This window comes from Cydia pomonella, chromosome 22, assembly GCF_033807575.1.
Source record: "Cydia pomonella isolate Wapato2018A chromosome 22, ilCydPomo1, whole genome shotgun sequence".
NCBI classification, from domain to species: domain Eukaryota; kingdom Metazoa; phylum Arthropoda; class Insecta; order Lepidoptera; family Tortricidae; genus Cydia; species Cydia pomonella.
This window is the reverse complement of record NC_084724.1, coordinates 10697519-10718838: the sequence shown is the minus strand read 5'-3', so window position 1 is coordinate 10718838 and position 21320 is coordinate 10697519. Positions and strand designations below refer to the sequence as shown.

Below are 21320 nucleotides of genomic sequence, written 5' to 3'. Positions count from 1 at the left end.
AATTGTACTTACAACTTTCTTTTTGTAAACACGTGATTTTAGTATGGTTTTAAGTCCATATTATCGAAGCGACAACACCTTGAGCTGCTCGCACAGGCCACGATGACTAATCATCCGACGGCACCCATACCTTAAAGTTCTTGACTCACCATTTACACATAAAGTTTCATAACAAAAATTCAACTTAGTGAAATAAACTATACTGTTTATTTCACTAACTAAGCGAACCTTATATACAGGACCCAGGGCCACTCCACCCTTCCAAAGAACGTGTAGGCCTTGTAGGTTTTCCCCACAGATGTTGGATTCCCTCGCCAAATATTAATAATAATAATAATAACAAAAATGACAAAATGTTCTCCATGACATTAAAGCTCTCCAAGGGGCCTCTACGTGTTGGATCTATATCCCCACGCAAGCCTATCAAAAGACCGGGATTTATAGGCCCGTGAAATCCAAGGAGATATAATAATAATAAAATTCTTTATTGTGCACTACTAAAGAAAAACTCATATATAATTACTAACTCAAATATTATTGCTAACAATGACATAACATTTTCCAAAGAACGCTCAAAGGGATACGCCTCAACAAAGCTTTGTCTTTTAAACCTCTCCGCTACGAATCCCAGGTGAATTTATCATTTTATACGATGCTTTCTCATTTCTAACGCAGGTTTTATTTTTCGCGCAGTTATCGCCGGAAACTGGATTTCTGTAAGCTTTTATTGGTTGTACTTACCGTGTATATATGTTGCCTATTTTAGTACCAGCAAAGACATTTGTAACATTCTCAAAGTATAATGAATAAAACTCAGGTTTGCCTGGCAATTATCTTTCATAAGATAAACATAACCTGCCATAATCGAAGAGAAATTTAAGTGTCGTAAAGAGACAATGGTGACATGGATTCATCCATCAAAGTCAAATATTTTATTACGTTTCATGTGCACATTTGGTGCGTATTAATAGCTTAAAGCTAAGTACAGTCTCATCATGAACCCTGAGACGGTATAGCAATATTAAATATGAATAGAAAATATCAACTAATTAAAATCTTATAACAATAATTTTCACAACAATTATAGTGAAAAATCTATTTTTCACTTAAGAATTCTTGTATGCTATGAGTTGCTCATTAAATGTTGTTTTAGTTGTGTTTTAAATCTATGAATGTTACTTTCTATCTGTATGGACTTTGGAATTTTATTGTATGTGTATACTAAGTACTAACTGACATGGCAAATGGACCAGTGTGTATCATTTTCATGTTTGAGTTAGGCCGGGTTTATCTGGTATTGGGTCGTAAATTTGACGGACGAGAGCACTGTGGGAAAAGGGAAATATTGTTTCTAACAAAAGTGCTTACTTCTTAAATGTACATTGAAGGCAGAGTTAAGATTTTATGTTGAATAAAGTATTTCTTACAGCTTGTCATATTGTCTAAATTAGCAATAATTCTTAGGCACCGTTTTTGCTGCACAAACAGACATTGTATCAGAACTTTTCCCTCAGAGTACTATGCCATATAGTAGCCATGCGTGTGCATATGCATAGTAGGCACACGTGGCTGTTTTTACCTCAGTGCATTTTTTTTAACCCATTGAATTGAGCTTCAATGTCACCAATCTTAGTCGTAACCGTATCTCCGTCTCTGAAGTACCATTCTGGTAGCATTATCAGTACAATGTCAAACAGATTCCTCCTCGATTATCAGCACTTGAGACGTTGATATCCAATTACGATATAAGATGAACACTCTCTTTCAAGGAATTGAAACTTATGAAACAACACGTAATTATGTCGATATTCGTGTATCATCAAGAAAACAAGAGTATAATTTTCAGTAAATAAAATTGTAGTCTCGCGTCTCAACACTCAACGTTGTGCACTGCAGCACGCTTCATTAATCCTCGCCTTATACGATGAAGACACTTGCCAAGTTCCAATAAAATATAACTGTAAAACATTTCTATATCTCCGTAATACTTCAGCCCAGTGGCAACGGAGACGGAGCGGCGCTTAGCGAAAGACGAATGGGTCTCGTTCGTCATCCTATGCGGCACGGACGAGCGCATTTATCTTTTAAACCCCGTGATTGCCGGATTAAGACTAATATATTCGATTTGGTTTAAGTTATACGTATATAATCCCAATAGGGGCGAGCGTTATCAGTACCTATTAGTCTCGTATAATTTAAAGACACAGATATTTTATCAGTAACATCGTCTAGCCAACGCCGTCGTTTACGAAACTCTTTCATGCTTCCTTAGTTATGGTATACGAGAGCTTTATTTATATACAATTCTATTTTAAACTCGTTTCAGTCTTCTGCGGCTAACGTCCATTATAAATCGGACGTCGATTTGACACGGGCATCCTCTCCGCATTTCAAATGCCCCCTCAACATCTGTCATTCGCGAGGTTAGGACGTTCACACATTGTATGCGTTTTCGTACGAATTTTAAGGACAGTCATACAAAACGAAGCAAATGAATTATAAACCGAAGGTACAGGGGGTAGCCAATCATAAGATTCCCTTCCTCGATTAAGATGCTGATATCTTTGCCCGAAGATGAATATAAGTTACCTAGTTTTCTTAATCATTAAACCCCGACGCAAAAAGAGGGGTGTATGTTTGACGCCAATGTCTGTCTGTCTGTGGCATCGTAGCTCTCCAACGGATGGACCGATTTCGATGCGGGTTTTTTACGTGAAGGCGAGTTTGTTTGCGATTCTTAGCTATGTTTGATAGAAATCGATCCAGCAGTTTGGAGAGTATCAGCACTTTTCAAGTGTTGTAAGGCGTTTTTAGCATAAAATGGACATTTTTCGTATATAACGTAGGGGGGTTTTTAATTTTTTTTAATTTATTAGTTATTTTCAACTTTGTATATGTACACACTTTATATAAACTTCATTGCCGGGATACAAACCGAACTACCAGTCTGACAATACGACCGCACTTCACGAATGCAATATTACAGAACTGTCTGTTTAATGTAAGTATGAAGTGTGCTTACTCTGTGTGAACGACGTGTAATTGTCGGCGGCCGATTGTAATATTCGCCCGATCGTTATGTTCCTGTATAATTTTTTGACAGTAGGCACATTAAAGTAATAGATAGGTAGGATAGGTTTATTAGGTTGCTTCAGATGCCGAAAGGACAAAGTGTCCGCTCCGTCGACTTAGGGAACGAGACCATGATTTCCACGATATGCCCAGGAATTTCATGATCTGGCGTATATGACTATCAGCCGCCAACATAATCATAGGGTACAATTGCACTGGACGGACCAAGTGTAAACGCACTCATACGTTTTGAGACACATAATCGTATCCATTGTGCGACCGGCCTTAGAATTTTCCAGCACCCCAATGTTTAGGTAAACGTACGAGGAACACGCACGGAACAATAGGCCTTGTTATCTGTTTGCTAACGTTTAAAATGCAGTGTCACGTTACCAATTGATTTGTGGCACTGTTATGACAAGCGAGCGTTTGAGTTTGCATTTTTTCTGCCTGTAAATATTTATGATTTTGTATTTTAAAGAATTCACGATTATGGTCAGAATAAATTCAGAAGTGGAAAAGCTTACTGTCTGGGTTTTACACTTTTTAATCACTTACGGTAGATGTCGCTAGGGCGCCTCCCTGAAAGCCCATATGGTGGAAATATATGCTGTCCATGGATGGGGTCTTGATAGCTCAGGTGGCAGAGTACTGGGCTAGTGATCCAGTGGTCGTAAGTTTAAGTCTCACCCAAGACAGTAATTTTTTCCGCTTATAAATTTATTCTAAGCTTAATAGCACCTTTCGCAGGCGTTTCTTCTTGATACGAAATTAATTGAGGATTATTGATTAGTTATGCATTAATACAAGCGTACATACTAACTCTTGTGTATAAATATTTCCACACCCTCCATGTTTTCATTAAATACGTATGCGTTGATGCCAAAATTACCGGAGATAATTAATCAATCGAATGGGCAACCATCCTCCTTTTGTTTGAATTAAATGCAAGTTAAAATTTTGATGCAGAGCGTATTAGGTCATTGACTTTCGTAAGGGTTCTTTAACCGATAATAATGTTATTTTTTCTACTCGTTTACTGTAATGGTTGAATTAAGACTTCGTATACCAAACTATAATTGCGTACTTTTCATATATGGGCTCCCAACTCAAGTATAATATTCATTTCGACATGCTGTAGGCAAATAGTTGCCTACAGGTGGTGGTTTTTATAGAAAAAAAATTTGACCAATCACGTGCCGCCGCGCTCCCATAGAAAAGACTAACGACGCCGGGCCGCGGGGTGCGGATGCGCGGGGTCGCGCGGAGTAGCACGTTTGTTTATTTTGTACTACTACGTTGTTGTTTACTGAGATACTAACAATTTTTATTAATTATTTAGGTTTTATAGTAAAAATAAATGATGATTTGATGTTTAAAGAAATGTGCACAGTTGTTTTGGATCTTTCATCTTACGTAATCGTTCGTGTCGGAAAATCCGTTATCAACGCATTTAAAAATTAACAAATCATTTAAAATTCTCAATTTCAATGTCGCGAATTTTCACGCGTCAAGTTTTGCATGTGTTTGACCTGAGTTTCAAACAATGAGAGAGGGTCGTGGACCACGACATTCGTGACATACGAGGTGACTGTTCAATTTACGTGTGATGTGTAGGTAACTAAAGTCAAGGATAAGATTCCGGTAGTGTATAGACGCTAAGTTTACTGACTTGGCAGTGACAATGCATGTGTCGGCGGCCGATCGTAAGATCAGACAGATCGTAATGTTCCTGTGTACCTAATGTTTTGTCGGTAGTCACTAAACCAATTGATAAGTAGGATAGGTTCGTTAGGTTTCTTCAGTTGCTCGAAGGGCATAGCGGGGCTCCGTCGACTCAGGGAACGAGATAAAGATTTTCACGTTTTACGATATGCCTAGGAATTTCACGATCTGCCTGACCTCATGATCGCCTGCTGACACATACATATCCCGTAGGAGCGCCATACTTGGTGTAACACTTAGCAGGAAAACTTCAACTCTAGGTATCCATCGAGACTGCTTGCTATCTACTTGTCAAAACCAAGACATTAAAAAAACATTCAGCTTACCTATAGAGAAATAAGTAACCTTAGAGTGCTCAGTCCATATATCAATTTCTTTGGTTAATAAATAAAAAGTTGTGTATAGGATTAGGAGGTATGGTAAAACGTATTATGAATCAGTTTAAAGCTTCCTCAAATCTTATTGCAAATAAGTTTTCGCACTCCATGTATGAAGTGAGCTCCCTACGCTTGCTTATTTCTCTACGGCTTAATTGAAACTTACGGTAAAAATCATCATACGTCATAGTTGATGAAGATCCTGACCGTCACTCTTCACAAAATCTGGCGATGTCATATTCGACCTGAAAAATTTGATATGGAGATCATATGCCCAAAATCAGTGCAGTTCACGTGCATAGTCCAATTGGACTTATGTAACTCGGGTCACAAGATATGCTATGGACCTATGTAACATAATATAAAAAACGAAAGTGGAATTTCTGAATTTTACTCCTTGAAATTTTAAGAAATATCTCGCCTATAACATCTTTTTCCCGAGAATCCCGCGAAGTGACTAGGCTTTCTTTACCCAATAAAGCCCGCAAAGAGATTTCTTCCATATTTCATTAAAACTAGACAGGTTTCCTGTGACCTTTTTTCACATTCAAGTCACCTTTATTTATATCTAGACTCCCAAGTAAATATTTATATCTATCTCCGCGTGAGAATAAGCTAAGATGACGTGTATGTGTTTTTTTACTGAAAGCGTTGACAAAGCGACCTATTGATGTTAGAATTTTGTAAAACATGTATTATTTGTGTGGATTCTCATTCAAACATTTAACAATAGGGTGTAGATCATAGTTCTTTGTCGAGTTTCGGTACTCTACACACTAGTATGTTATGTTGTAAATTTGTTATAATACAAATATGTTATTTGGAGTGAATCGGCGAGAAGTTGGCTCGGGACCTATTCGACCAGAATCCTATTTCGTCGCCTTTTTAAATCGTCCACAATACCATGTCGTCAGCATACAATTCCTAAATCGTCACCTCCCTAACTCGTCCACTTACTATTTTGACTACTTACCGTCCCAGATCATCTACATTCCTATTTGACCAATTTCAATTTCTATTTCTTTATTGTTGGTTATATGTAGGTAATACAGATTTCATAAAATGGTTGTCCATTATAACCTGCCTTTAAGGCGTACTATATTCTTAAACTACATACATGCATTATAAATTAAATTAAATTAAACTAACATTATTAATAACATAATCAAAAAATAACAATAATATACAATAATTATTTTACATCAAACAATACTAATTACATATCACAAACGAGATTCCCCCATAATTAAATTTAAATGTCAAAATTATCATCAAAAAATTCTTTTATGTCCTAATAACTGTTTCGTACAAGTAATTCCTTTAAATGTCGTTTAAATGAAGGTGATGGTAAACTTTTTATGTCAATCGATAGGTGATTGAATATTCTAGATCCCATAGCAAAGTGCCAGCTCGTCAACATTATTGTACCATCCATTATCCTGACTGCCTTCTATATAAATCAGACAACATCGTCACTTTTCATTTACTTTTGCATTGTTTCTTTCCAACTGAAACTTTTTGTTGGCCTTTCATTTTCAGTACTGTGGCCAATAATGGAATGTGGACGAGTTAGCACTGTGGTCCATATAGGAATGAGGACAATATAGGAAAGTGGCGATATAGGAATATTGACGAATCAGATCAGTGGACCATATGACAGGAAGCTGACGAAATAGGATTATGGACTAAACGGTCCTGAGCCGAGCCGTTGAAAAGAGTAGATACAGATACAGATACCACTAATCCGCAAACGTCGGACGTTGAGACTACTACAGTGGGTACTGGGTAGCCACCCAATCTGGACGAGTTGCCGAGGATTGTCGAAGGATTCAAGAAAATACAAGATGCAAGAAGTAGTGGACCAAAATAGGCTTAAGATAATGATGAGATGCACCTGCGACGACACGACGAATTTATCAAAGAACATAATTGAAGAGAAGAGAAGGAGAGTTGAGGCAATGAGACGGAGGGGGAGACCAAAGACAACTTACATTGATCAAGTAAAGGAAAAACTCAACGTCGTGTCGTATCGAGCTGTCAAGGAGAAGGCAGAGGACCGACACACATGGAAATCACTCCACCGACAAGAGTCTAACTTTTAAGTATATGATGATGAATGATGAAGTGAGTATCCTTTTAAATCCCCTACAATATATAAGAGTGTCAGTTATTGTATTTGTCGTTATAGCTTCAGAATAAATTACAAAATCTCTTGCGACAACTTTGTAAGAAAGATTGAAAATATCAAGTAGCTTTTTCCAAGATACATCGATCATTTTAATGTTGTGTTTTTGTTATACTCCATTAGCATCCAGCTGCGATCGCTCGTCGCTTATTGCCATGAGCATAATCGCTCAGGAGAGTAGAAATATATGTCTCAACTTCAGAATAAGAACTTCTGAGCAAAATTTTATTCTGTGAGTTTTTTTAGTTTTAGACAAAAAGGTAAACAATCTTGACGTGTCTTTTTATAGGAAATTATTGAAAAACGCTTTTTAAAAATTAGTTTCATTACAAAAATATATTTATTAAATGATGTAAATAATCGTATATGATTTATAATTGTTACATATTTACCGCGACATATATTTCATACGTGTTATTTTTATAAAAATACACATCAATAGTGCTTACCTTCTTTCTAATGCTTCTTTATAAAAACAAACTACTTTGTCATTAAGTTAGTCTTAAAAATTTATTTAAAACAGATTATATAGCCTCTGTGACTCTTATTCTACTCAAACAAATCTGACAAACCATAATTGTTTATTGGCCTGAGAGCATAGCGTAGGTTTGCTTAGAGCATTTAACCAACCTGAGTCGCCTTTAAGGGCTTACCCCTCTGTCACCAATGGTGGTCGGTTACGTACAAATAGCCATACATTTGACGTGCCCCTCCTCGCGAAAATCGGCACACTGTTTTGTACAGAAAATTACAGACAACGTGTCTCCGATTAGTTAAATGCTCCAAGTAGGTGTGGCAAAAACGATTTCCATTCAAGTATCACAGAAGACGATTGCAATCACTTGCCTCGCAACGGCAAACCGGCATACGTAGGTATATACTCTATCAGATTCAACATAAACGTTAAAGCCAAAGTCCCACTGAGGGCCACCGCGAAACATTTTACACGTTTCAGTTCGTCTAGCGCTTGAATATGCAAGAATTAGGAAGGCAGATAACGAAATTTCGATTTTCATGGTAGACCCTCTGATTCTGTTGCGCTAGGCAATGAGAACGCGCTGCTAGGTCAGTTTTGCGCGTCACTCGCGCGCAGATCGGGGGCACCGGGTCAGATGTTATAACAGCGCACGGCCTCGACCGGCGAAAGTGGTTAGTAGACGAACAGCTGACTGCGTAGCTGTCACACCCACCAGCTACTGTTGCTTCTACAAATTTAAAGCTTTCACGGCTGACTGAGAAGGGAAAGGTCTTTATTGGGTATGCCCGCACTCTGCACTAAAGCGTTACCAGTGGTAGCTATTTTGCTTAACTGTTGGGGCGTTAGGCTCAGTAACTGCTCTGCTCCTAGTAGTCGAGAATGCGTCACGTCACCGTACAAAGAGACAACCGTGAATCCGGCCCATAAGTTTAACACAGAACCGTTTTTGGCTGGCACAGATCCTCATTTTTTTAGAGTGATCGTCTATACAAAAAGGGAAAACGTTTTTCCACTTCAAAATATTTTCCATTCTCCGTGATTTTTAGTATGTTATTGCCACGATGAAAAACTAGGTTTATAGGATTTCCTTTTTTTGAAAATTTGCAAAACAAAAAAAAAAGCGATACCTACATATAATCCTAGAATATATTATGCTGAAGCGATCGACATCAAAATCAAAGTGATTTGTTAAGATTTAGTGGATAACATTTTCGCCCGAAATGGAAAATCATCGAAAAATTACCGTTATTGCGTTAGATTCAAAAAGCTATTCTTTCCTCTTAATGTTCTGTAGCTCAAACGGCATGAAGGATTATGATGTGTGACGCGATGTCTATTGATCCTATAAAGTAGGTTGTAAAACCCTAAAATAACTAATGAGAATAAAATTTCACAGGGGTTATAAAGATCTCGCAAGTTTAGTAGAACTTGACCTAAGTAATTTAACAATTGTGTGAATAATTCTCGCAAGACGGCTTTGACCCACTTCTCGTTATCAGTTCGGCGGTGCATGCTCGTGTAAATTTGGTAACGCAATTAAAACTGACAGAACTGACTGGAGAATAAATATAAGCTTTTGAAAGAGCACATGTTCGATCACTGCTTACTGCAGTTTTGCGATTGCTATGAAAAATGTGAGGACCTACTATTCGGGGTGATAAAACATCTGAAGTAGGTAGGTAGCATCATAGCATGACATGATGGACCACCATTCAAGTCGCAAGTCGCGCGAGGCAGCATTCTCATATGCGTGAGGCTCCGTGGACGAAAGCCCTGCGCACGCTCAATCAAGTTGCTACCCGGCTTGATGTATTCCATTGTTCTGAGAATGAATTCATTAAAGTCACTTTGTTTTTAATATGTTATAGTTCTTAGAATTAATTAAATTTATGCACCTAGGCTAACATTTGCTACACTATCGCATTGGGCAACTGTCATGATAGCTGTAACGTTATTGTAAAAAAAAAAATCAAGATTAGTACCGAGCATTAGAATAAGGAAGGTAGATCTCGTGTAGACTTGACGCGGCTACTGACAGTAAGGCCCTCAGCACACGGAGCGTAAGCGTAAGTGTCGCGTAAGCGTATCGTAAAAACGTTACGAGTACGAGACGCGTAGAGTTCTGGGCACCAAGCGTCGGGTAAGCGTAATCGTTTTATAAGTTTCTCATTACGTTAAAATCATGTACTCACTGGCGTCAGATGTTTTCGGCGGATGTATCTTTGATCTTACTTTTTCGTCAGATGAAGATTTTTTTTTGTTTGATTACATGTATCAATGAGGATGTTAAGACCTACGTCCCATAGTAGCAACATCGCCATTATAAAAGCGTTTAGCACTAAGTAACAATAAAAATATGTTTTTTTTTTTTATAATTGGCATTTAGTTTGAAACAAGGCGATTTCAGGAAAAATTATAGGACATTCTAGTCTTTAAATGTGATCAGGAATACATTATTAAAATCTTCGGTTTCTTCGTGAAACACCGTGTATAAATCGCTATCTTACATTTCGCTATTTGATCAAATTACTAAAGTTATCGTTGACATAGTTATCTTCCGCCGTGGAAGGGATCCAATAAATAGATTCGTTTAGGGAATATCCAATTACATCTCGAAAGTCTATCAACTGGATAAGATTAACTCGTGTAGTGGAGGTCGACTCTAAGAAGTTCGATGAAAGCTTTATTGCTCGTAAACTTATTTTCCGTAAACAATAAACAATGTCTAGACTATGCTGAAAATAATATTCATTAGTGGAATGTCTATACGGCGATGTTAAAGAAATCCCTGCCTGGAGCAATATTATATTATAGCTTCGTTGGATAATCTTTGCTTATATTTCCACCAAATATTTCTAACATCAGAAATTCGTTACGCCTACAATATACTCGTACGCTTCAGGCTTATATGTTATTCAGAAGAAATTCTTTGACTTTTACTTGGTTATACCTATTCTAACGCACAATTGAAATGTATGAAATCCAGTTCAAAACTTTTGACTGATCCTATTTCTACCTCTCGAATCGATTTAATCAATTTCGAGCGTCTTGGGTTAGAAATACTGTCAAATTAATAAATCTTATGACACGAGGTTTCAGAGCCCTGTTACATACACACCCCTTTACAACTCTAAACTCTTTGATGTTATTAATAGAGCCGACACACGCTGGCCCAGCTTTCCTGTCCTTTCTATCCACGCACTTCTTATTTCTGTTCAAATTCAGGCGAACCAGTTAAGTGTAAGCTTTAGCTTCGAAACAATCAAACCTAATCGGAGATCACTCTTAAATTGGTTCTGCGAAGTCAAAAGCTCGCGTGTGTTAGTGTGTGATTAAAATAGACATTCAGGTTCATCCTTGCTAATAAGAAATGTGCGTTAACGAAACTTTCGATACGTTACGCCTTTCTAATTCTAGTGCGTTCCAGTGTTAATATTTAGCAACAGCCGTTTTATATGGATATCGGAAACGCTTTGATGGATCAGCTAAACAGGACGGGAGACGTGATTTAAGTGGGGCTAATGCACTGACAATGCTCTCTAGAGATAGATTCAGATTAAATTATTGGGCATGCACTGGTTCACCGTTGGCAGGGCGTTCATTCCCACTTGAAACTTGAAACCACGGTACGGTTTCAGAGGAATTTTCTCTATCTGTGATATGAGCTCCAAGATTTTCGCTAAGGTCTAATGTATGGTATTACAGTTATTACCAACAGGCAGCGTGTACGCTTGCGTGGCATAACAATGCCAACATTTCTACTGAGTATGTTTACAGTCTTACATGACGACTTGGCTGTGACTTTCCTGGTAAAAACATTGAAATTTGAAAAGAAATATCACCCCAAAATCTAGCAGAGTTCTCAGTGATGCACAACTTGGAGTAAAGCAATACTTGCGTCAGTTGTTAAACAGAAGCCCAGAGGCCCTGAGACAGTGAATACATCTAAGACATTAATTTACATGCGCATAATCGAACGAACGCCGGCTGGCATTACATCACGACTGGTCCTGCGAATCCAACTCCGATCACCCCTATATATAGTAGTATTCGCAGTTTTTGATTTCGTCGTCTTTATTACCTGATAAATACTATCTTGGTATTTTCGCAAAAGTGAAGCACACTTGCCAATGTTAAGTTGCCAAAAGAGCTCCTAATGACACCAACCCGCTGGGTGGACATTGTAACGAAGGCCTGCCAGGGATCTACGCAGGCGCCTGTCATTAGGAAATCGTGCAGAATGGAGAGCCTTGGTGCACAAAATAACGATCTCATGTAGTCGCGACCCTCAATCATGAGGAAACGAGGGAGAAGAATTGACACCGTACGCTGTAAACTGAAATAATAAAGTGACCAAGGCCTCTAGTGCCCGAGGCTGGAATCGAACCAGCGTCCTCCGCATTCGCGCATATCTAAACCGCTCGGCCACTTGGGTCACTTCTGTTAGTGCTAATTTATACCACCCTATGCGCTGCGATCGCTTAATTTACCTCCAGCATGCACTTCGCACGGTGCCAATATGAAAATCCTTAAGGGCTTATCGCGCCTTCAGATTTGACACACGCTTTATTAATAACGCTATTAAGTAGCCAAGTGGCTCCCAATAAAAACTATAATGAGGAACGAGGTCAATCCACGCCAGATTACATGCAGTAATTGATCATTGTATCAATAACCCACTGTATCCTAACCGGTTGTTCGGCATCTGGGTCGCCTTACATCACTTTAACCCGGTGAACTCGAGAGCCGGCGTTGCCTCCGCAAGAATTAAATGAGTCACGAGCTAGACTGTGGCGGGGTTTTTCGAAACGTAGGCTATACTGAGAACCTCCCGCGCTGAAATTTCGTTATCTGCATCTCTATCACTCTTGCATATTCGAACGACAGAGAGGCATATAACGAAATAACGATTTTCGTGTTTCCCGATAGACCTTCTGGTTTGCGGAGATAAGCGCTATCGCTGATATTTGTTCGTAACTTTATATCATTAGGACATGACTTGTAGAGCCATAGATAAAATGTAACTTTCCATATGCAATATTACGCGAAACTCTGCGTAGGGGCACCACTATCACAATCCATCACAATCCGAAACAAGAAAATCGAAATTTCGTTATCTAACCTCTCTATCACTCTTGCATATTAGAGCATGAAGAGGCAGATAACTCAATTTCCATTTTCGCGTTTCCCGGTAGGCCCTTTGTAAACAAACCGCTTTGATGCATCAATGTCATATTTTATTATCTGTGAAAACTTGTCCAAAACAGTTTAAGTTTCCTTTATGGTTTCCCTATTTACTAGTTTTCTGATGACGGATGAAAACAATTGATCCGAAATCTCTTTGAATTTCGGCATGCGAATATAATTTGGGTGACAGTGACGATGCCTCATTGAATTTGGGCTCTAATGACTAGTTTGTTATTGTTAGAGAAATTAAAATTTCAACGAAAATAAATTGTTAGAAACTTTTTGTCTATTGTCTACACGAAATACCTACGCGTATGACCTATCACCCGTCTAGCCTCTCAATCTAGTTACCTAGCTTAGGCGTTGGCAACAGATCTCGCAATGGTTGGTAGACAAAATCGAACGTGTTCATTTAATTTCTTATGATACCCGACTATTAAATTGGTGAGTAGGTATACAAAACATTCTAAACGTTATTCTCGAACAATCCAGCAATCCTCAAATTCTCGATCTATAAATAACTTCACGCTTCACTTCATTTTCGAAATGCCCAGCGGATTACCATTGTCAGCATCTTTGACCACGACCTTGTATACCAACAGCCAGTGAGAGTTTACAGATGATTGAAGAATTGTATTGCGGTTGGTTACCTGAGAATCCTAAAAGATAGCCTGTAGTGATTACCCCGCCGATAACATAATAGTATATTGTGCAACGAGGGGGGTAAGTGAAATATCGGACACGAGTTTGCAATATTCTTACCCCTGGAGTTACACACAATGTTTTTCATCACACTTGTGAAGAAAAAACTAAATTATAAGCGAAATAATTTTTATTTACGGTGACATTTCAAATATTCGTCCGCCATATAGTCATTGTTTGACAGGTTACACTCAGCCACGGTTGAAAATTGTGCAAAAATATTTGAAACGGCTATTCAATTAATGAAATTACATATTTTTTAACATAAACTGAAATATTATATTAGAAACGACAGTATTTTAAAAGAAAACCTATACATAGTTCCCATGGGTTCATATGAATTAGTGTCAGAATTCTCCCTAGGGAGTAATAGCTTTTTCACAATCCTTAACTCCCGCGGGACTATATAGGCCTTTGTCCTTTAGTACACCTGCATGAAATAAGATCTTTTTCGAGCAAGTGTGATGAAAGAGAAGAAACACTAAGCGAACGTAGTCGCTTCCTTTATTTTACCTCGTTTGCATCCTTAGCTATGTACAGTCACGTCTGAAAATATGTATACGAAAAATGTGCCAAAAATATGTATACACTACCTTAATACATGGGCAATAAAGTCGTGTATACATATTTTTGGCACTTTTTTCGTATCGATATTTTCAGACGTGACCGTACTTCAGAGCCCATGGTCTTTTCTTTAATGATGTTAACTTTGTTCGTATGATGGTACAATCTTTCAATCGAACTATCACTATTCCAGGTGCGGACATGTCCTTCCAGGGCGAGTACGCGGCGTCCGTGCTAGGGCTGGGCGGGGACGCAGCTCGCGAAGAACCGGCGGCGTCCCCGCGACCCGCGTCTCGGGCGCTCTACCCTCCCGATGCTCCCGCGCCTCCGCCCGTACCCGCGCATCGCCCGGACAACGCGGACCCCAAGTTTAACAACAACGTGAGTACCGACCGAGTCACGCTTGAGTACAGCACGGCTCCCTTGGCACTACATTCATGCGGCCCGCATAACAAGCAATGTCAAGGTATTAAATAACGACACGGACAAAGTGCCAAAAATATGTATACATGCCCCTGTTGCCCATACATTAACCCTTTTCCAGGCCGCACCAATCTACAAGGTTTTCCCAGAAAAATCAAATATATTCGAATAAATTCAGCTTTGATGATTCATTTGAAGACAAGCCACATTTTACGAAATTGCAATCTAATTTGAACCTTAAATCGGATGGCTAAGGTTGAAATTCTATTGGCGGGTATGTGGTCGATAAATCATACTATGCCTGGAAAAGAGTTAAAGTAGTGTGTACATATATTTGGCGCTTTGTCCGTATCGATATTTAATAACTTGACTGTACTTAGAGAGTCGAAGACGTGCTGCGTGTTCAGTTCAAAGTTTTCAGACCGAGTGTCGTCAGATCGTATTACCGGAAGGTGAAGTGTTCAAAATGACCTATTTATTACTCTCGATTATTATTTTGAAATAAAATTGTCTTCGCTTTATTGTAAATATCTCGCCTGCTTAGCAACTTCTAGCACTGTATATAAAATGTTTAACACATTAGATGTCACAGAACGTTGTAGTGTTCAAAGAGGGCAATAATCGAATAGCGTTACCATTACGACTATAATAATTCCTTAGTCACTCAAATCCGGTACCAGACTGATTCTGAAACAGATTTACGACTCTCCGCTCGTATAAATCAGCCGTACTGCTCGTATATTATGTATAGTCCGGAACACATTGTTGGAGTCGTAATATACGATGTCGCTTGACGACTGCCCTGTCAAAACGGTGCCTACATTCGAGAACAGTGAGCTGCAGACATTTAAAACCCTTCAGCTTTTTTTAAAGTTCCAATTTTGATGTTTATTGTGAAACATTCATAAGCTGCCTCGAAAATTCGTAATGGTTTCGGGATTGGAATGCTACATTCCAAGGTTGTACGCCCCGACTAAGACTCAGCGTCGACGACGAGTTGATGCATAGATGCGTATTCGTAATGAGATACAGTGGGCTTAACCAAAGGGAACTGATCAAGTCAAATGGCGTCCTAAAAGTCAAATTGCCGATTAAATTGGCAAAGTCATCTTAAAAGTATTAATTTCCTCTTTGAATTAGAATATATTATGTTGGAGAGATCAAAATCAAAGACACTATATTGCAAATCAATATATGGATCGCTATAGCCACTATAACTCCACTTCCAAACGTTTCTGTTTGAAAACAAGTGATAATTAGTGTGTATGTTCCAGCAACGGTTTCCCGCCAACAACGCGACGACGAACGGCACGACGGAGGAGGAGGGCGTGCTGGACCTGCGCGCGCGCGACCCGTCCGTCATCTCCGTCGGCTCGCAGCACTCCGGCGCCTCCGAGACCGCGGGCTACCTCGACGCCGTGCGGTGAGTGTGGCACTGCATACATACAGGGGGAGGACACAGCCGACCCGTCCGTCATCTCCGTCGGCTCGCAGCACTCCGGCGCCTCCGAGACCGCGGGCTACCTCGACGCCGTGCGGTGAGTGTGGCACTGCATACATACAGGGGGAGGACACAGCCGACCCGTCCGTCATCTCCGTCGGCTCGCAGCACTCCGGCGCCTCCGAGACCGCGGGCTACCTCGACGCCGTGCGGTGAGTGTGGCACTGCATACATACAGGGGGAGGACACAGCCGACCCGTCCGTCATCTCCGTCGGCTCGCAGCACTCCGGCGCCTCCGAGACCGCGGGCTACCTCGACGCCGTGCGGTGAGTGTGGCACTGCATACATACAGGGGGAGGACACAGCCGACCCGTCCGTCATCTCCGTCGGCTCGCAGCACTCCGGCGCCTCCGAGACCGCGGGCTACCTCGACGCCGTGCGGTGAGTGTGGCACTGCATACATACAGGGGGAGGACACAGCCGACCCGTCCGTCATCTCCGTCGGCTCGCAGCACTCCGGCGCCTCCGAGACCGCGGGCTACCTCGACGCCGTGCGGTGAGTGTGGCACTGCATACATACAGGGGGAGGACACAGCCGACCCGTCCGTCATCTCCGTCGGCTCGCAGCACTCCGGCGCCTCCGAGACCGCGGGCTACCTCGACGCCGTGCGGTGAGTGTGGCACTGCATACATACAGGGGGAGGACACAGCCGACCCGTCCGTCATCTCCGTCGGCTCGCAGCACTCCGGCGCCTCCGAGACCGCGGGCTACCTCGACGCCGTGCGGTGAGTGTGGCACTGCATACATACAGGGGGAGGACACAGCCGACCCGTCCGTCATCTCCGTCGGCTCGCAGCACTCCGGCGCCTCCGAGACCGCGGGCTACCTCGACGCCGTGCGGTGAGTGTGGCACTGCATACATACAGGGGGAGGACACAGCCGACCCGTCCGTCATCTCCGTCGGCTCGCAGCACTCCGGCGCCTCCGAGACCGCGGGCTACCTCGACGCCGTGCGGTGAGTGTGGCACTGCATACATACAGGGGGAGGACACAGCCGACCCGTCCGTCATCTCCGTCGGCTCGCAGCACTCCGGCGCCTCCGAGACCGCGGGCTACCTCGACGCCGTGCGGTGAGTGTGGCACTGCATACATACAGGGGGAGGACACAGCCGACCCGTCCGTCATCTCCGTCGGCTCGCAGCACTCCGGCGCCTCCGAGACCGCGGGCTACCTCGACGCCGTGCGGTGAGTGTGGCACTGCATACATACAGGGGGAGGACACAGCCGACCCGTCCGTCATCTCCGTCGGCTCGCAGCACTCCGGCGCCTCCGAGACCGCGGGCTACCTCGACGCCGTGCGGTGAGTGTGGCACTGCATACATACAGGGGGAGGACACAGCCGACCCGTCCGTCATCTCCGTCGGCTCGCAGCACTCCGGCGCCTCCGAGACCGCGGGCTACCTCGACGCCGTGCGGTGAGTGTGGCACTGCATACATACAGGGGGAGGACACAGCCGACCCGTCCGTCATCTCCGTCGGCTCGCAGCACTCCGGCGCCTCCGAGACCGCGGGCTACCTCGACGCCGTGCGGTGAGTGTGGCACTGCATACATACAGGGGGAGGACACAGCCGACCCGTCCGTCATCTCCGTCGGCTCGCAGCACTCCGGCGCCTCCGAGACCGCGGGCTACCTCGACGCCGTGCGGTGAGTGTGGCACTGTATACATACAGGGGGAGGACACAGCCGATCCGTCCGTCATCTCCGTCGGCTCGCAGCACTCCGGCGCCTCCGAGACCGCGGGCTACCTCGACGCCGTGCGGTGAGTGTGGCACTGCATACATACAGGGGGAGGACACAGCCGACCCGTCCGTCATCTCCGTCGGCTCGCAGCACTCCGGCGCCTCCGAGACCGCGGGCTACCTCGACGCCGTGCGGTGAGTGTGGCACTGCATACATACAGGGGGAGGACACAGCCGACCCGTCCGTCATCTCCGTCGGCTCGCAGCACTCCGGCGCCTCCGAGACCGCGGGCTACCTCGACGCCGTGCGGTGAGTGTGGCACTGCATACATACAGGGGGAGGACACAGCCGACCCGTCCGTCATCTCCGTCGGCTCGCAGCACTCCGGCGCCTCCGAGACCGCGGGCTACCTCGACGCCGTGCGGTGAGTGTGGCACTGCATACATACAGGTTTACCTACCAATCAAAAGCTAAACGGAACGTATATCTACACTGTCGATTCCTTTAGGATGGTATTCCACCTGTCCAATTTCTTGCTGTGTGTATTTGCATCTCACATTTTGCTTAATGATGTAATTATGAAAGAATACTCCACGACGCGCCCTTCAAAATATGACATACGATGATACAGAGAACTTACTAATAGTCGTAAAATGATTACTTACTGTACTTTGATATAGAATACTTATATAAGTTATTTTGTTAAGGTGATAACATTTTTATTGTGTTATCCTAAATCCTAAGTCTTTAAGTGCTGCCACTGTACTATACTTTTTTCAATAAATTATTTGTATTGTATTTGTAATCAGAAAGTAAGACGCCAATGCATATCGGACAAAGAAATTGGACGGGTGGAGTACCATCCTTAGCCATTTCCAAAGATATCGCGCGATTCGAGCGAGACATGTACATTCAATTCAACCATTTTGATTCCTAGGCGACCATAAAACCATTGGACTTCGTTCTCCAGTCACAAGACATTTTAGATATCTCTCTATAACCTGTTCGTATCTACACGTTAACATTTCTACACCGAAATCGTCCGTTCACGTTATTGTACCGTGTTCCAGATCGACCGTTTCCGTGTACTCGGGCAACTCCAACTCCAGCTCCGACCGCGACATCCTCGACCTGTCGATGCCGGACAAGAACTCCATGACGGAGGTGTGCTACGTGTGCGGCGACGAGTACAAGCGCGGGACGCTCTGTAATCTACACACTAAGGAGCCGAAGGACAAAAACGTAAGTCATTTTTCTCAAACTTGTAATGAAATTTTGACATTACTTACTTCAAATTAGGTCCGGAAATAGCACATATCAGGTGCGATGAGTGAAGATGACATGTAAAGGAATTTTGTTTTTAAACGTCAAATTAGGCCACGTCTAGGCATTCAACCTCGAAAAACCTATAAGCATAATAAGTCATGCAGAAATCTTTATAGGGCTGTATCTCCTAAGCCGTGCGTCGTAGCGCAAAAATAATCAAATTCGCGTTCCCGTTTGGAACCCGACGCACTGAATAATCTATAACATTAGGGCATAAAACAATCATTATCATCCAATTTTTTTTTATTATTATTTCATTGCAAGTTTGAGAAAAGCATTATACAAATCTCGGCGAGAAACGGGGTTGCCAGCCGCGCCTGCCTATTCGGCCTCGCTACGCTCGGCCGTCTATACCTTCTTGGCCTGCAACTCTTCGTTTCTCGTCCTCTATAGTAATGTACTATTTCTGTACAACTGCCCGATAAGGAGAATATGGTACATTAACCCTGTGTCTACAAGTTTGCCACTGACATAGACTATGCGCCACTTGCACCTTCCTACTAACCAGGGGTTAACCATGGTTAATTGGTTACCAGTACAATTTGACACTGGGTTAACGGGTAATTTCATACAATGACCCTGTTTGAACGTCGGACTAAAACTCAGGAGGTGTGCTACGTAAACGTACGGCGACGAAAAGGTATACCTAAGCGCGGATACTGAAATCTTCATATTAAGGAGTCGAAGAACAAATACGTAAGTAACTGTCGCAGAGGAAGGACAAAAAAGTGTGGCCACAGATCGAGTAACTTCTGTTGTTATTGTTAAGTCCCACTCAGAAAATATTGAGTCACACCCACACACCTTGAAAAACAGTTGGTAGATGCGTAGTTCGTCTGGGCGTCCCAGATACCGCGGGAGTGACGAAGCTCTGAAAGACCTGTCCGCCCTCGGAGTACCCACTGGCGTGAAGTGGCGCAGGACAGCGTAGAGTGGCGCTCTCTTGTGTCAGAGGCCAAGATCCTGTTTGGGTCACTGACCCAGTGAAGTAAGTAAGTAAGATGCATATTTCTGTGGCCCTAGTGAAAAAGGGTAAATATCAGAAAGTAGCGCCACCTTACCGGGCACTACCTAAAGGTTATGGCGCTATCGCTCGAAACGATCTCGCTGATCTATTAGATGGTGTAGTTTTTTGATATTTAACAAATTGACCCGGATTGGACCCGGGTACGTCCTTAAACTACGTCCAAAAGAGAGGTAGCCAAATAACACTAGACCCTACTCATAGTGTTGTGTTCCTGCCGGTGAGTAAGGTTGCCAGAGTTCAACGCGGGGGGGGGGATGTAAGGGTCTGCAACGCGCATGTGACTCCTCTGGAGTTGCATGCGTACATAGGCTACGGAGACTGCTTACCATCAGGCGGGCCGTGTGCTTGTTTGCCACCGACGTAGTATACAAAAAAATTTAATACATATCAGTGAAAAAATAAGGATGTCAAATGGCGTTCTAAAAGTGAATTATGTGTCGAAAGATGGCAGTAAATTTACGTCGCTACAATGTTTTCTTTGACAATACACCTCTATTTCAAATTATCTTTGACGAAGACACAAATTCTGTCACTGCGTCACGAAACTCGCATATCTGTTACCGATCAAACTTGTCGTAGTTTCGCCGCTTCTCGGTAGATGGCACTAATCGTAGCTCTTGTCGTTTCATATTACGATTAAATATCGTAACTATTTCTCTCAATTAAAGACAATGCTGCAGCATGCACTCGTGATAACTTCAGATTACCTTTTAATGAGTTATTTTTTATTATGTTTTAACCTAATTAGTCGCGCGAATATTGTAAAAGTTGAGATAATAGTTTCATTGTGAGCTTGATCTTATTTTGCGACCCAAATATTTTGACGTGAGCGAGTTCAGGCGTACGCTTCGTCGTCTACAACTCGGAGATCGTAAGTTAGAAACCTGACCCATACGATTTTTCTGAATTTAAGTGTCTACCAGATAATTATCAATAATATGCCTAGCCAGCATGCCGTTTCCTGTTTGAGTTGGATGGTTGAGATAGCAGATAGCTTGTTATTACGGAAAATGTTACGATTGAGTAAGTGAACGAAATTCGTTTACAGAGTTTTACGATGAGAAACTACT

General features: G+C 42.4%; 1 protein-coding gene across 1 annotated transcript in view; it reads left to right on the top strand.

Moving 5' to 3' along the window:
• The window catches only part of LOC133530292 (uncharacterized), a 214746-nt gene that overhangs the window by 62503 nt on the left and 130923 nt on the right, over window positions 1–21320 (top strand). Inside the window, exons 4-6 of the mRNA XM_061868190.1 lie at window positions 14484–14671; window positions 15988–16136; window positions 18968–19139. Of these exons, the coding sequence (XP_061724174.1) occupies window positions 14484–14671; window positions 15988–16136; window positions 18968–19139 (509 nt within the window). The remainder of the gene's footprint in view (window positions 1–14483; window positions 14672–15987; window positions 16137–18967; window positions 19140–21320) is intronic.